Raw genomic sequence first — 16626 nt, forward strand, 5'->3', positions numbered from 1 at the left:
TGTATATGCAAAGTTCCTGGTAAGCAGCCGACGTGCGGTCAGACTTTACCAATGAACTTTCCATAGGACTTCCAGCTGTAACTATAGCACGCAGGAGTCTGGCGGCTCTGTGAGGGGCCAGGCTTCACGCGTGCTCAGCCCAGCGCACTAGAGGTGAGCGCAGGCGCGTCTTCCCGGGCAGTCTGTCTGCGAGAGATACAGTTTGCACCCTGTGGGCCCTGTTCCCACTCTGGCTGCAGAAAACACTATACGGGGGATAAAAGAAATCGGGACTCTGCTCTTTCATCTATTAGAGACAAACCCTAATAATGAAGTGCTAGTACCTCAGCAGAAGAAACAGGCATACTAACATGAAAAAACACATTTTATTGCACTTAAGTTATAAGAAAATAAAATTTCTAAGTGAATCAAACCATAGACACAATCCCTTTAAAGGTTGTTTTCCTCCATCATGTCAGGTTGTTACATAACTAAAATTAACTCACTTGAATCTGATTGTTTTAAATCAGACTATAAATAAAACAAACAAAAAATAAACAGGAGGAGGAAAAAAAAAATCACTAGGATACAGTGTTAAACCACTTTCACAGTTCAGCTTGAGTTGTGGCTCCTGGAAAATGAGGCAAACCATTTGACTTTTCCATTCATTTCGCTTGTTTGCACGTGACGCCTTTACTACAAAAACTGGATGGTTTCTGCTTTGTCAGTTACTCAGAGCAATAAAACTGTAACAGTTGTTTTCCCAAATACTGTAAAACACTAAGACTGACCAGCAACTTTATTTTAATTTTGTGTTTTATATATTTTTAAAATATTTTTGTCAGTTTTACTATGCACGTTCATCCATTCACCACAGCCCTCAAAAAGAAAAGTTTCTCCACAGAACAGGCAGCAACAGCTCTGTTCCAAGGAATGTGTTTTAATTTTTGCCCAGATAAAAGAAAATAAGCTTTGCACACACTCTCAATTCTTTACTTGCAGGCAAACTTCACTCTTTATTTTCTGAAACTCTCCCATTCTCAGCCTCTTAGAGGCACAGATGGTTCAAGTTTCAGTGGCAAAAAGTCTTTTTTTTTTTTTTTTTTCCGTAACCAAACTAGAGCAAATTTGGAATTCAGTCTGGGACTAAAACGTCACAGCAGAAAAAAAATAAAAAAAAATAATTTGCTTTTTTTTTCTTTCTTTCATTTAGCAGCATAAATAAGTTTGGCCACTGGGAGTACAGTACAGGGGTGGGACACGATCCCATATTTGAAGACCTACTTCTAGCACCAGCATCAAGAATTAAATCCATCTCGGGACTCACAGAACCCAGGACAACTTGCCACCTTTGAGCAACTAGGCATTAAAGAGTGTATGTGGAAGCGACAGGAATAGATTAACAGAGGCTAATACTGTGATTGATTGACATTGGCAATGGTTTGGCAAAAAAAAAAAAAAAAAAAGCTTTTCATGATAACTGTACAAAAACAATTCACAGTAATTTTTTTCCTTTTTAGCTTTTCCACTCCAGAAAAATAACTTTTTTGTTTCAGATGCTCTCTGGTGAGACAGTCCATCGGTACTGTGTGGGTGTTATTGCAGCTTCTTTCTAGGTCTCAGTGGTAAAAGAACAGGCCAGCAGAATCTGTGACGACGTCTCAGCAGTAACGCTGCCCAGCGACCACTGGAGAAGAAAATAAAGAAATAATTGCACCTGGTTTGATTTCGAAAGTCTCGTGTTGCAAAGCTGCCCTCAGTCCAAAGTGAAGCCTCTTCCGGGAAGAGCCGGCAGGCGCCTCTCTTGTCAGTTGCGGGTGGTCATCGCTTCCTCTTTCCCTTCTGCGTCTGTAGGTCTTTTCGCTCTGTTGCCCCAAGCCAACATCCTGCACCACTGAGAACAAGGGATATTTTTTCTTTTTCTTTTTTCTTTTTTTTCTTTTGCAGGGGGAAGGGCAGGGAGTCTGTCGCCTAGGTGTGGGGACAATGCCCCCTCTCCTGCTCTTCACTTCATGTCCACATCAAAATCCAGCACCAGCAGCTTGGTTTCCTCCGTCCCGTTGCGACTCCCGACAGCACACACCAGCTTTGTGTTCGAGGCTCTGATCCGCCACACAACTCCCCCGCTCCCCCCACTCTCCAATGTGACTAGGTTGCGAATAAATTCACCCGTTTTCAAGTCCCAGAGTTTTACAGTTCCATCATCTGAGCTGGTAATTACAAAGTTCTTGTTGAACTGTAAACAGGTCACAGCACTCTGATGCTTGTTGGGACCTAGGCAAAACCAAAGGAATTTCATTACTGGTTAGAAATCATGGTTTCAGGTCAGTTAGATTGTAATTTGTGGAATCTACACTGGAACACACAATAAATGAAATATTTTAAACACTGCACATTTAGAAACTGCGTTCTGAGTATTTTAGAATCAGCAGGGATGTAGGAAAATCTGGTAGCTATTTGTAACTGAAGTGTTGGTCTTTGAGGGTTCTGTCTTTCAGGAAGCGTGGTTCACTACCAGGCACACGTCATGTGCTCTGGTTGTATTGAAGAAGCCCATACTCTGCCTGTGGACCATCTACTATACTACCCTACCACTCTGAACTGACCAATCAAGGGCAAAGGCTGAATGGACCCTATTTCAAAACTCTGAGAAAGAGACAAAAGTTGCCAATGAGAAAAATGCTGCAGTACCACCTACCAAACGGCCTCACTGAGAACTGACACTTTCTAAGGGCCCTGACCAAGGAAAAGCAGACAGTCACGACAGAAGAGGCTAGCAGCGGTGTGCCGCGTTTAGCGCTAGTGGCTTCAAACGTCTCCTCCTCTAGTTGAGCGGGCACCGTGATTCCCCCCCATCCTACTTAAGCAAATGGTTAAGGGTCTAAGTCAAGGCCAAAGCAATTTCCTATCAGATTAGAGAGGCTTCTCCCCCTACCCCCACCCCCAGTAAGGCAGCTCTTTAATTTAAAATTCGACTACAAATTCAAAATAAATGATCACTCAACAAATACTCAACAAACGAGCATGCTGCTTCTGTGTATCACAGCTAAGATCTCTCTTCACATTGTTCTTTCAGGTTAGGTAGAGTTAACCATACATGTAGGAAGTGATGAAACACTTTTATATTAAAAACACAATTTAAAACACTTTCTTAGGGCAGCCTAGTTCTGTCAGTTCAGAGTGGAAACGCTCATACACTTATCTAAAATCAGTTTTCATTCTGTATGAGGTTAATCATTCTGTGACACAAAGGTCCCACATTTCTCTTCTGACCAGCTATCTCATTTCTAAGGAATGCAACTGAAGGTGGGCAGCCGGTATTTACCTTGCAATGTTTGTAAACACTGTCCTGTCTTGATATCCCAGATTTTAACTGTAGAATCTGCATTCCCAGAGACAAGAATGTTGTCTTTGAGTTCCATTCCACTTGTTAACGACTGGTGTCCTGTTAGCGTGTGAATGCAGTTCCCTGTCTCCACATCCCAAACACGGATTGATGTATCAAGGGATCCACTCACCACATGGATGCCATCAAACTACAACAGACAGAGTTTATTAGACTAGAAGTGTGGGTATTCTTGATATTGTCTACTGACCTCAATCCTAAAAAGGGAGGGGAGCAAAGCATGAGAAACAGATAATGCCAGGAACAAAATGAGGTACCAAGGTAAGCTGCATGCAACCGAGCGACTCCCCAGTGCATGTTCTCAGAAGCTTCTATCAGAAACACGAATTTTTCATGACCAGTGGCCTCAAACTAGATGCAGAAACAATTTTTAAAGAAGCACAATGAACGTATTATTGTCAGACCATCTGGCCACACTTAGGAGCTACATATTATGAATGATTCGATATGGACTACCATTTGAGTTTTACTTCCCAACAGGAAGGTGAAATTACTGACGTGGTTTATGATACAAGGTGTGCTTATCAACATCTATGGCACGGAAAGAGCTAGAGATAACTGTCATGAAACTTCAAAGTAAGTTCCATGAAACTGTATGTAAAATAAAAATTTCACTTACAGGAACCTAATGCTAGGTAGGAACTGTGCCAACAGATAATTAATCTAGAATTAGAAGTGGTGGCATTTTGATAACCAAAGCAAACTATCTATGGTACTCTTCTCCAGCTTCCCAGCTAGACCAGAAGTCAACAAACATCTACCAATTCCCAGATCGATTTACAGTTCCTACCTATTTTCTCAATCTAAGGAGTTTACTTAAATGAGGCTATTATATTCATTAAGGTTCTGAACACATCACAAAACATACAGACAACTGCAGCCAATTCCCTCTCCTCCAAATTAATAACCTTTTCTAAGTTAACAGACATCTTTATTTTATGTCACTATTTCATGACATAGACAGAATCCCATGAAGAAACAAATACTCCAAGGACAGAACTGTGAGCCCTAGGACCATGTACTAATTTGCTGATCACTAGTGGGCAGTAATTGGTAAACAAGCTATGTAAGTATTAATAATAGCAAATGCAGCTGACCCTTGCACAACATGGGTTTGAACTGGGAGAGTCCACTACACTTAAAAATTTCTTTCGCTCAATACCTACTATGCTACTACACAGTCCCAGGTTGGCTGAACTCTTGGATGTGGAACTGCAGACACTGAGGGCCAACTGTAAAGTCATGCAAGGATTTCTGAGTGGAGTGGTGGTGGAGGGTAGTGCCTCTGACTCCTACACTGTTCAAGAGTCAACTGTATTTTTTAATGGAAAATGCTGTCTTTCAGGAAACAAAACAAGACCTATTTTTTAAACCTGCTAATAATCTAGTTATTTATGTCAAAATACGGCAATCTATTCTAGGATATCAGGTTCAAACAAAAACAAACCAAAAATGCTTAAGACAAATTTCCTGCTTTATGACCACAACCCAGCAGCCCCGTGGCAGCAGAGCGGCTTTGTGCCCAAAGCTCCACTTCCACTTTGAATGGGGGCAGAATCACAATTACATGGTCCGTCAACTTCCAGCTATCAAGGCAATGGGGCAGCTTCTGGCCAAATTAATCCTGTGCTAAGGAGTTTATTAAAATCCAGGTTATTTTCCTATGAGACTATCTCCCCATTAACTAACAGGAAAATTTAGAGCCCCAAAATCTCAGGTTCCAAAACCAATATTTATATTTTAGAGGAAGATGAATCACAGAAAAATGGAAACAAATCATTTAAATAATTTCAACACGTATGCTTTCTTCGTGCCAATTTTAAAGTAAATGTAAACAGCAGAATAATTCATCTGTTTTGGACTGTACTGGATCAGCAGGTCTGACAGTGATTATGGACTAAGACAGTATTATGACTGGTTACAAGAGTGCCACAGGAGCGAGCGCGCACAGCCTCTTACCTGCAGTGAGTAGACCCTGTTGGTGTGGCCCTGCAGCGTATGCAGACAGGTCTCTGTCTCTGGGTCCCACACCTTCACCATGAAGTCATACGCTCCGCTCACAACCCTCCTGCCATCATACTGAACGCAGCGGACTGCTGCTACATGACCCATCAGCACATGTAAACACTGGCCTGTCTCAATGTCCCAAACCCTAAGCGTGGCATCTCGAGAACCGCTAACAACTCTGTGGGTGTAACAGGAAAAAATGCATGAGAGCTTAAAATCATGGGAAAACAATACATAAAAAGTCAGTGGTCATTAAAACTTTTCTTTTTCTTAAAAGCAGAAACCACCTGTTTTCAAAATAAATACATGCTTTGTCAAACCTCGATATATAAACACATGAAAGTTGAGTTACTTTGCTTGGGACGGGAAGTTGGAAAGCCTTGGATTCTGCCTGTTTGGTTCCCCCACCTATGAGGGACCCAGGAGCACCTTGGCGTCCTGTGGTTTGAAAACTACTGTATTATAGCTAGATACAATGAAGATGAAGCAAAGGAAGATAAAGTTCAATTTTTTTCCTTATTCTGCCATTTCCCCAAATTTTAATATGAACACACATTACCTTTATGACTAGGGAGAAAATTCAATAGAAGTATCTCAATAAAACAAGCCAGAATTTGGAATTTAAACTGCTAAAGATATGTGCTTTATATCATGTACTCTGGTTAAAATAACCAGTTTTAAATAGGTCCTCAAACAAAGGTTGCTTGTGCTTATATTTTAAAATATTCAATAGGCTATGAGGGCATTAAGATATATTTTTAGAAGATACACATGTAGAAGCAACAGAAATCCCTTAAAATTTTGACCCAAGATTATTAAAGTGATACTCTTCCGTAAACAAGAGTGACACAAATACTGTAATCACCTTTGGATTACAAAGGAGAGCTGAAAACTCAGGTGTCTTTAATGTTATTCCTAAGAGATAAAGAAAGACCACCTTCCATGTTTCAAAGAGTAGAAAATGGAAGCATTGAGACATTTAAGTCAGAACATACTGAAAACTGAATTGCAAGGTCTCTTGATACTAACTCCCCCAATTTTAACAGTAGAGCGCACTGTTCAAAGTAGATTCAAGTCACAAGTGAAAGAGGTACTTTTCTTCATGGATTACAAATCTTGAGTGAAATATGTCTAATGAAATGGTTCTTAATAAAGAATGCCATGGACAGAATGAACAGTAAAAACTGGAGTGGATTCACTGTAAGGACCCTTCAGAGAGACTTTTTCTGACAAAATAGGTAAGAAATCACATCTGTTTAACAGGAGTACCATGAAGATACGCCAATGAAAAACAAAAAGGACTTTTAATAGGAGGGCTCTGTAGCAGGAAATATTGTTGTAGCAGCAACATCAAAGATACTGAGAAGAAAAAGGCTAGCATTGGCTGAAACTATTCTGAAAACTGGATTTCTTCCTTAACTCAGGGTGCAACAGAAGGCTCCCAAAGGCTCGTGGTCCTACCATAATCCGAGGAGGTTCTCTGCCAGCTGTGTGCAAGGTGACCAAATATGAAAGCTCAGTCACCAGTTCAGGTGACAGGTAATGACAATGAGTTAAAACCTCACTCAGCTTTTGCCTGGACACAGGGGAGACAATGGAGAGGGGGAAGGGTGATGGGTGGGTAACTAGAGAGACTCAGAGGCTTGAAGCCTGAATAACTGAATTTGTCCTCCCAACAAAAATATATCCTCCTACCTCAAATATTTTTTTTAACATGATGAGCCATCAAAGATTTAGGACAATGAAGTCTAAGGTATCCATCAAGATCACAGAACGAGGCGTTTCAAAGTGGAAGCCAACACCACCATTAAATGAGGAAGGAGACTTAATGCCAACTGCCCGATTTTAAGGCAATACCCCACTGCTTTCCTAGCAGACAAACATCTGAAGCTGAATAATTAAAGTCTAATTTACGAGCACATTAGCACTCACCCTCTACTAGACACAGTAAGTATTGTACAACCGGACTCCGCACAACGGGCCCCAAGTTCACAAGTAACAAAGGAAGAATTCCCAAGCTCTACAGGACGTCCCCTACCTTTTTTCATGGAGGTGCATACAACGCACAGTGGAAGTGTGACCATACAAGGTGTGTATGCATTCTCCCGTCTCTGCATTCCACACTTTGAGAGTCCGATCTGTGGATCCACTAATGATGATATTGTCTCTCATCTGTGATGACCATACTCCACCTGTGTGTCCCACTAATGTCCTCAGACACTGCAAAAACACTTAAGATGATTACTTTGAGGTAGAAAGAAAAACAATGTAAATACCATTTTAGTAGCTCATTAAAATCTGGACTAAAGTTATTTACTCAATCGGAATGTCAGCAAATCAGAAAATAACTTCCACACCAATATGACATGGTCCCATCACTATTTTGTTCGCTTTATTTACTTGGCAGCATTGCGTTTTATACACACACACGCAATTTAGGAGCACGGATGTAGAAAGTGAACCTTTCTGGCTAAAGTAGGACAGCTCTGGCCTGCCCTCTTTGATAATACTACTAAAACTGCAACTTGGTTTCTTCCATGGCAATGGATCCAATGAAAGAATGCCAACAGGGTTGGGTGTGGCTACATAGCACATTTCATCTGAATCTGCCCCAAGGCAATAGTTAGGAGCCAGGCAAGGCACTTCTAGACAGGTAAAGACAGACATTAAAACTCTGAAATAAATCCAAGACTAATACTACACTATGGAAATATGGAACTGTTTTAAAAAATTGTAACATCTGACTTGGAATATTTAGAAGATTTCTGCCCAAGAATCAACATTTTAGAACACAGATTTTCCCCCTGCCAACACTTTCTTCTATTATTTTTTTAGGTGGTCAATTACTTAATTCACAAAAATATCTTCTAATGGACAGATAAAAATAAGTATCCAGAAGAGAATCCTTAAAGAGTTGCATTGTATGCAGTGAGCCTGGACTGTTTTGTTTTCTTCAAACTCTTATTTAACTAAACAGCCCGCTTTAACTTCTAACTTAGAGGGTTTGAGATAAATCAAAATTAACATGATTTATTTAACATTTAAACTATAGTTAGGTTATCAACAAAGTTTCAAAGGAAAAATACCCCTCAATCATACTTTAGAAAAAGATTAAAAAGGAAGGAGGTATAACTTAGATGGTTAATAAAAGCGGGAAAAATTAGGTAAAAAAAAAAAAAACCCACACCACCACATCTGTAAAATCTTAACCTACAGTTACAAACAGAGACCAACTATTTAAATGAAGAAGAAACTAATGACATCCCTACCTTGAGAAAAATCATTTTCATGCCAAAAAAAAGCTAAATTAGAAGCTCTGATACTTGCTATCAAACTAAGCTAGAGTCAAAAACAAATCTTTGTTTTCATCTCACTGGTTGATCCTTGCAAAGAATATGCACCAAATAGTGACGTTATGAAGTGCAGAAAGAAGGAAACTTACTTTGCCTGTGACTGCTGACCAAACTTTTAAAGTGTTGTCATCAGAACCACTAACGATTCGGTTGCCACAGAACTGCAGGCACGTGATCACATGGTCATCATGTCCCTTCAGCACCTACAACACAGATGTGCATATCAGAAACACGCTAAGCGGCGGCAGAAGGAAGATGGGGCCGCGAGTAGCAACAGGAATGCAGAGTCTACTTCTAGAACAAAAATTTACACACAAGGCGAAGTCTCCCTCCTGGCAGATGAATCAAGGATCAAACATTTTACTTCCATATTCTACTACCCATACGTGAGACATCAACTACTAAAATCAGTCAAAACCTCATCAAGATGGTCTGAATGCAAATGTCTTTTATACCATCTATTTCATCTTTTCAAACAAAAAGAATATGCACTTCAGCTGTGCAATTTTGACACACAAAAACAAAAGTACCTACTAAGTGCAGAAAGACAATACTCACCAACCTTTTCAACTTAAAAAGTCTGTCATAATGTGTATGTATTAATACAAAATGTCTCCCCAAATTGCTTTTATTCCAGTTAAAAAATACAGCCAAGAAAGAATTTCAAGCATTTTTGCCATTCTTTATATACTTGAGATGTTATAAGGCAGAAAATCAGAATTGGGCTTAAATTTATAAAATTAAAACACACAAAAATTACCAAACAAGCCCCTCAAACATGGGCATTCCTCAAAAAATCATGCTTGGTCAGAGAGGGAACAAATCCTTAGGTATAAGTATGACACAAAATTCAACAGGATATTCAGAAATTTTCATTTACATGCAATAGATAGAACAGGTAAATCAACTCATCTTTTATTCAAGTACAATTAGTCGTCAATTTTATTCAAGTACAAAGTACAATTAGTTGTCAGACTAGAGAATAATTAGTAAAGAGGAACACTGTCAGTTACATTTTCTGTTATTTTAAAAATATACTGTTTTCCTTCTACAGAAGACGGGCTGTCAAATTATACGGCCTGCCAGTAGTGAAAGAGTACACTGTGTACTAATAGCACTGATTAATGGTTTCTGTTACAGAGTGCACTGCGTTCAGTTACCTTAGGAGACTTGAGTTCTCCTCGCCTCCAGTTCGTATCAATTCTGTGCTGTCTGATGTATGCACTTTTCCAAGGACTATGTATGAAACCTGGTTTTATTACTTTTCTTCTCTTGATGTGCAACGGTTCATCAATACCTAAAATTTGGAACATTTAAAGAGTATAATTGCCTTTACCAATAATACAAATTACACATTTTATAATGTATCTCATTTTCTCCTATGCTCAAAACCACTGAAATGCAGAACCTGAACACTGTTATGACAAAACAATCATGTAAATTTTGCATTCTGTATGGCATGTTGTATGTTAACTATTTGATTTCTCTCTTAGAATAATTCTACAACATGTTGGTGAGGATGTGCATAAATTGGAACCCTTGGGCAATTGCTTGTGGGTATGTAAAATGATGTAGCTGCTATGAAAAACAGTATAGCGATTCCTCAAAATAAACATAAAATTACGACATGACGCAGCAATTCCACCCTGGATATAGCACCCAAAAGAACTGGAAGTAGGGACTTGAACAGTTATTTGTCTACCCACGTTCACACCATCATTCTTTATAACAGCCAAGAGGTGGAAGCAACCCAGTGTCCACTGATGGCTAAATGGAGGAAAAAAGTGGTATATACATACAATGGAATGTTTAGCCTTAAAAAAGGAGGAAATTCTGACTGGATAAAACTTTAAGACATTATGCTAAGTGAAATAAGACAGTCACAAAAAGACAACTATTGTATGATTATATTTACATGAGGTCCCTAGGGCAGTCAAATTTATAGAGACAGAAAACAAAAAACAGTGGTTTCCAGGGCTATGGGGAGGAGGAATAAGGAGCTTCTGTTAAATGGGCATGGAGCTGCAGCTGGGAAGATGATGAAGCTCTGGAGATGGATGGTTGTGATGGCTGCAGGGCCAAGTGCAATGTCAGTGGACTGAATGCCACTGCAACACACACTTAAAAATGGTGAAAGTGATAAATTCTATTTTATGTATAAATTATCACACGTTTTAAAAAGGTCATTAAAACAATGATTGTATGAGAGCAAGTATAGCAAGCATAATTAATCCTACTTTATGATGACTTGAGAAGGAAGGGTTTCCTGGTCAGTCCAAGCCACAGACAGGGCAGAGGCAGGATGAGAAACCAAGGATTCTGGATCTTCACCTCCCAGCTTTACTAACCATCAGTGCTGCCCACTCCACTATGGTCTCCATGAAGTGGAAGAGACCCGTCTTACCGTCTACAATTCTTTCTTTAAAAGTTTGCTTGTCGAAGGCAAATAATATTTTAGCATAGTTTTCAAAAATAGTATTTTTCTAGATGCCTGCTGGAAAAAACATGCTCTTTCTTGAATTAATATGGATGATAGCTCCATGGTGGGAAGATTATGGGAGTGATCTAGCACGTAAGAGGTGTTTAATAAATACTTGTGGAAGAAACGAATAGACTACAATCTGAGTATTTAATTGCTAATTTAATTTGGGGGTTATGTTTATATTGTCTTCATCTTGATTTTCTCACTGTTTACTAATTCTACTGGAGACCGGGAAGCAAATCAGATATATTCACTGTTAGTCATGGTGCTCATTAAAGGGGTTAGTGCCAAGATTTGGCCCATCTGAACATGCAGAATAACCTGTGGATTCTATATATGTAGGTGAATGCAAATGAAGATGCAGTCTTGATTCCTTGATAGGCTGCCAAAGTTCTTTTTTAAATTGATTCACCACTTTATTCTACCAGCACATAAAACTTACTGTTTTTTTGTTGTGTTTTGTTTTCAGAATCACTCTGCTTTTTCGAACCATAAACATTTTCTCTCTGTGATTTTGAACCTTACCCTCTTCTTTGCATTTTTCTCTCCAGAGAAGGTTGTCTTCAGCCAAAATTCTCCAGTAGCGGCAAGTCTGAGCCGCCTGCAGCAGGTCTTTGGGTTCCAGGAATGAAAGCACATAAAGTGCCAGCTATGAAAAGAAAAAGCATAGCATACCACGCACCTCTTTTTAATTAGAAAACATTCTCCATAGGATAAAGTGCTTATAGATAAATGTAACATAATTTTACATTCTAGTTACTAGTACTATGGAAAGGCAGTACCTTCTAATATTCAATTTTAACAAATACACACCAGATTTTAAAATGTCCTATTGATTTTTATGAACTTGACCCTAGTAACTCCTCGCCCCTTCAAGGAATACTTATTAAACCCCTCTGCCTTTTCTCCTGCCTTTGCTCTGTGAGCCCCAACTCAAGAATTTTATCAAATCTATTTATATATTTTTTTACTTTATTAGTTCTTTAAATGTTAACTTTTTCTGTCCTTACTAAAATATAATTTCACTTAAAATGAGATTCCTATATACTCTGTGTGGCATGATTTCAGAATCCTTTGAAAAGACATAATTCATAGTTCTTTATCATATCAAAGTGTTTATATCAGAATGATGAACTTTTCAAACACTCACACCCTTTACTTGTAAATGACAAAGGCTTATAAAAGTGATTAGGTTCTAATTCCTTTATATTGCTTATGGGGACTTTCTTGATGGGCCAAATAGGGTTGTGTATTTGAGTTAGGTCTTTGACATATCATTGATTTAAAAATTTTGTTTACAGTACTTGCAAATCACCAATTTATTTCCAGTGTGTAAAGTCAAGTCGAATAAATAAAAGAGGAGGAAAGGGGGAATGACAGCTTCTGACTATGCTCATTTAATTAGCCTCACAAATCACATAAAAATTGAAATTATGATGTTAGGATAGAATGAACTAAAAAGCAAAAAAGCTGGCTTTTCATGTAAACTAACTTTAGAGTAAGACAAATTATCATTTAAAGGGCCTAGGCTCATATTGGGAGTAAAAACATATTCTGAATAATTTTTTTATGTTAAAGAGGAATTACATAAAATAAATTATGCTTTCCCAGTGACTTTTTATATAGAGTTCATCATTAATCACATATTTATTGAATATATTCTTTACAGAAAGTATTTCAACCAGTCAGTATTCAATTCAATACTCCTATTGACAAATGACAGTGAAAAATTTTTTGTGGAATAATTATTTTTGGTCTATCAGAAAAGACCATTCAGTATTATACATGGAAATTCATTTAAAATAAAAAAGCATAACTATATTCAAAAATCTATATATGTGTATGTGTTCACATATATATACACACACATGTACAAATACACACATATAATTTGACAATATATTTTAATAGCTATCCATAAACCACTTAATTTTGAAATTATCAATCAATCAAAGCCTAGGCAAGTTTCTTAGTGTCAGTCTAATATCATACTATTAGTCTTCTATGTGAAATTGACATTTAACATAGAAACTATCAGGTACAAAGTTATATTTGTGGAAAAGAAATGATACTTAATGCTCAAGATATTTAGTCAAATGAAAGTCTATACTTTAGTAATCCAATTGAAGCTGAAAACAGGCAATTTACAGAAACATTCAATGGATCTTAAATGCTAAGAAACATCCAGAGTAGCTCAGATTTCAAAGGTTTATCTGCAAATTAACAGACAAAATTTCCTTTATTACTGGTGATTAAGATATCGTCTAGTCCAGTGTCTGAATGCATTAAAAAGAAATGTAAAGAAACACTCAAGTGGTAAAGAAAGTTGAAGTACTAACTCCATAGGTAATTGGCACCCATTCCTTTTAAAACAGCAAAGGCCCTAACTCAACGATGAACTTCAACTTATTAAATGCTTGTCTATTCCACCAAAACATCCTGATGTTATCGAAAATACACACAGCCAAATAGAAAAATATTAATAAGAAAACCAGAATCAGGAAAAACATAAATCAGAAAAGGTTTAAACTGCAGAAGAAGAACACAAAATATATTGGCAACAGTATTCTACATGGTTTTTCAATTAGGCTGCCAAGCAAAACAAAACAATAATTAGTTACACCAGTTCCTCAAAGAACACAAGGTATGGGGTTCCTTACGGGAACAGATAGTGGGCACTGCCCCAAACTACTTCTCTACAACACTGAAGAGGAGGGGCTTCTGGGAGTCGCATCAAATGGTCTAGCGAATGCAATTTTCTATTCATTTGTATTAAAGGTGAACTCTAGACCAGTAATTCTTCCTAAGGACTACTTCCACACAAGAGAAGCTCTTAAACTGAAGATTTATTTCAGCTAATTTTATTTTCCTCGCCCAAACGTGTCGTTTCAATTAGAGTTGCTAATTTTTGTTTTTTGCTATAACTTATATAAAAGACCACCATGTTATATTTTAAAAGTGGATAATACTTTCTCAGAATTGCTATATTTCAGTGAATTAAACTAATGAAAAAAAAAAAGGAACAAACAGAATGTTGGCCAATTCTATGTTAAGAATTTAGGTTTTGTTGTAGATAATCAACTGTTACCATTATGCTCTTTTTGGCATTTCCTTACAAACTAAGGATAATGGTCTTTATCACAAGTCTCCCATGTGAGACTAGTGAGATATTTTGTCAAGGTTTTTGAGAGTAGTAAGTAAGTGTTGGTAAAGGACTTTGAGATCTGTTGAAAGGAATTATAAAAAATTATTATAAGTTCACTTCCTGACATTATTATCATTAAATAATAATAGTACTTAGTCTCCAACAAGATGTTAGTTTCCTTGATGACTTTAGATCTATACCATTATTTCTTTACATATAAAATAAAGCATTTTTTAAAATAGAAAGTGTTTTTTTTTTTAGCAGTTAAAATTATACTCAACATTCGGTGATAAGCCCTAATGGAAAATAATATGAAAAATAATGCATATGTATGTTTAACTGAGTCAGTTTTCTGTATAACAGTAATCATCACAACAATGTAATTCAACCACACTTCAACAAGAAATAAGTTAAAGAGGGCGGGGGGAGACAAGTGTCATGCTAAGCCAGGCTCACTCATTCTAGCAACACTTTGCCCTCAGGCAATCTTCAAAGGAACACAATTCAAGAAAATCTTTATTGCCATGGTTATCAATAAATTATACTTTTTAGATTCATAGCAATCTTTATAAATTACATTTTGTGTGTGTGTTACGAAACTACTATGGAAATCCAAATAAAGCAAAAAGCTCACAATCTTTAGAGAAGAGGACAAACTAGACTCAGACAGAAGTCTATATTAACAAAAATACTACCTTCTAAAATACGGAGGATTATCAAGGAAAACTATGAAAAACATATCAAAGGTGAATAAACTCACTTTTGGTCAAATACATAAGAACAGTTTCCTATTATTAGTACCCTTCTGGAAGTAAAGAGAGCATATGTCACTTTCATAAGCCAAATCTATCCAAAGGGCTCAGTTTTAGAATGAGCCAGCAAGAATACAAATTTTTTTCCGGAACAATGTCATTTAAAAAAATCACTCCAAAGTAGCAACATTTCAGGAAAATGATGGGTTTTTTTCCACTTTGATTTTTCCTGGAGTTATACATAATTTCATCCATTAACTATAATGAAACCAATTTTATAAATATCCAATGTGAAATTATCATCACGACTATCTTTAATACCCTTAGGATATGTAGAATGGTTATCTGAAAAAGAAATCAACTTCCTTTCTCTTCAAATTTGAAGTTTCAGGACTGTTTGCATTTGTATTCATATGAACATAAATGGTATTTTATATTGTCTTCTTGGCTGATTTATAAAGCTGATCTATATAAAAATTTTGTGAAGATATAAATCTTGGTTGCATTGATTAATGTTATTTCTGTTTGCTGACAAAAATGAAACTATGATGCCTACAACTTCAACGAAGGAACTGCATCTAAACGATGCCTTCTTTACATAGTCAGGGATACACATACGATCATAGTCTATGATAAAGAAACAAAGATGCTTTATGTTATACAAAGACATTAAAACAAATAGGTGTAAGTACTTCCGAAAGAAATGCTCTAAGAAATGTAATTGGAATGGGAAATCTGTGATTTTGCGTGTGTGTGATGGGGTGAAAAGGGAGATGAATAACAGAAGATACACATGTGAAATTTTATATACTTCAAAACAATCACATAATGTAACGCACAGAGAAGTACAATCCAACAGAATTACGAAACTATTAGTCTTAAAGGGACTTAGGATAAACAAGCAACAAAATAAGAAAAAATGCTGCTGTTTTAATAAAATCAGAATTTTAAAAAAATCTACTAATGTAATGAATACACCAAGACAATTAAAGGTTGGACTTCAAATCAGCTGAGAAAAAAATCTTGCTAAAGGAACAATCAAATTAATGAAACTCAATAGCTTGGTCTCATGTATGACTTCTTCCAGTGGTGGAGAGAAGATACTTACTCCGTAAGTATACTTTAATCTGAAAATTATGCTAAACTATGGCAGCTTATCATTTACAGCCCCCTTTAACACTAATTAAGTGTTAAACTGACAATACTGAATACTGTAATTAGCACAACATCTAAAGAGGGTAGCTGTTGATTTATATTTTCAAATAGCACCAATGAAGAAGATAATTGATAATCCTTACCTCTTTAGGGAGCAAGGAAATGAAGTCTCGTTGAAACTGGGGTTCTATCACTTGCATCATATGTTTTACCTGGGTTGGTTCACAACTATCAATAAGTTCATCTAAAGCAAGCAATTTCTCTGGTCCACTCCAGCTCTATCAAAGAGGAATTAGAAATTTTTATTACTTAAATAAATATCTCAAATTATAAACCCATAAAGGAAA

General features: G+C 37.0%; 1 protein-coding gene across 3 annotated transcripts in view; it reads right to left on the minus strand.

Moving 5' to 3' along the window:
* The window catches only part of FBXW7 (F-box and WD repeat domain containing 7), a 222256-nt gene continuing 205976 nt past the window's right edge, over positions 347-16626 (minus strand). For all 3 annotated transcript variants that reach the window (XM_005691173.3, XM_005691175.3, XM_005691174.3), the window contains 8 exons: positions 16423-16557; positions 11753-11876; positions 9906-10042; positions 8835-8948; positions 7431-7612; positions 5345-5570; positions 3305-3515; positions 347-2253 (listed from right to left, as the gene is read on the minus strand). In XM_005691173.3, the coding sequence (XP_005691230.1) occupies positions 1985-2253; positions 3305-3515; positions 5345-5570; positions 7431-7612; positions 8835-8948; positions 9906-10042; positions 11753-11876; positions 16423-16557 (1398 nt within the window). In that variant the 3' untranslated portion in view covers positions 347-1984. The remainder of the gene's footprint in view (positions 2254-3304; positions 3516-5344; positions 5571-7430; positions 7613-8834; positions 8949-9905; positions 10043-11752; positions 11877-16422; positions 16558-16626) is intronic.

This window comes from Capra hircus, chromosome 17 (genome assembly GCF_001704415.2).
Source record: "Capra hircus breed San Clemente chromosome 17, ASM170441v1, whole genome shotgun sequence".
Taxonomy (NCBI): domain Eukaryota; kingdom Metazoa; phylum Chordata; class Mammalia; order Artiodactyla; family Bovidae; genus Capra; species Capra hircus.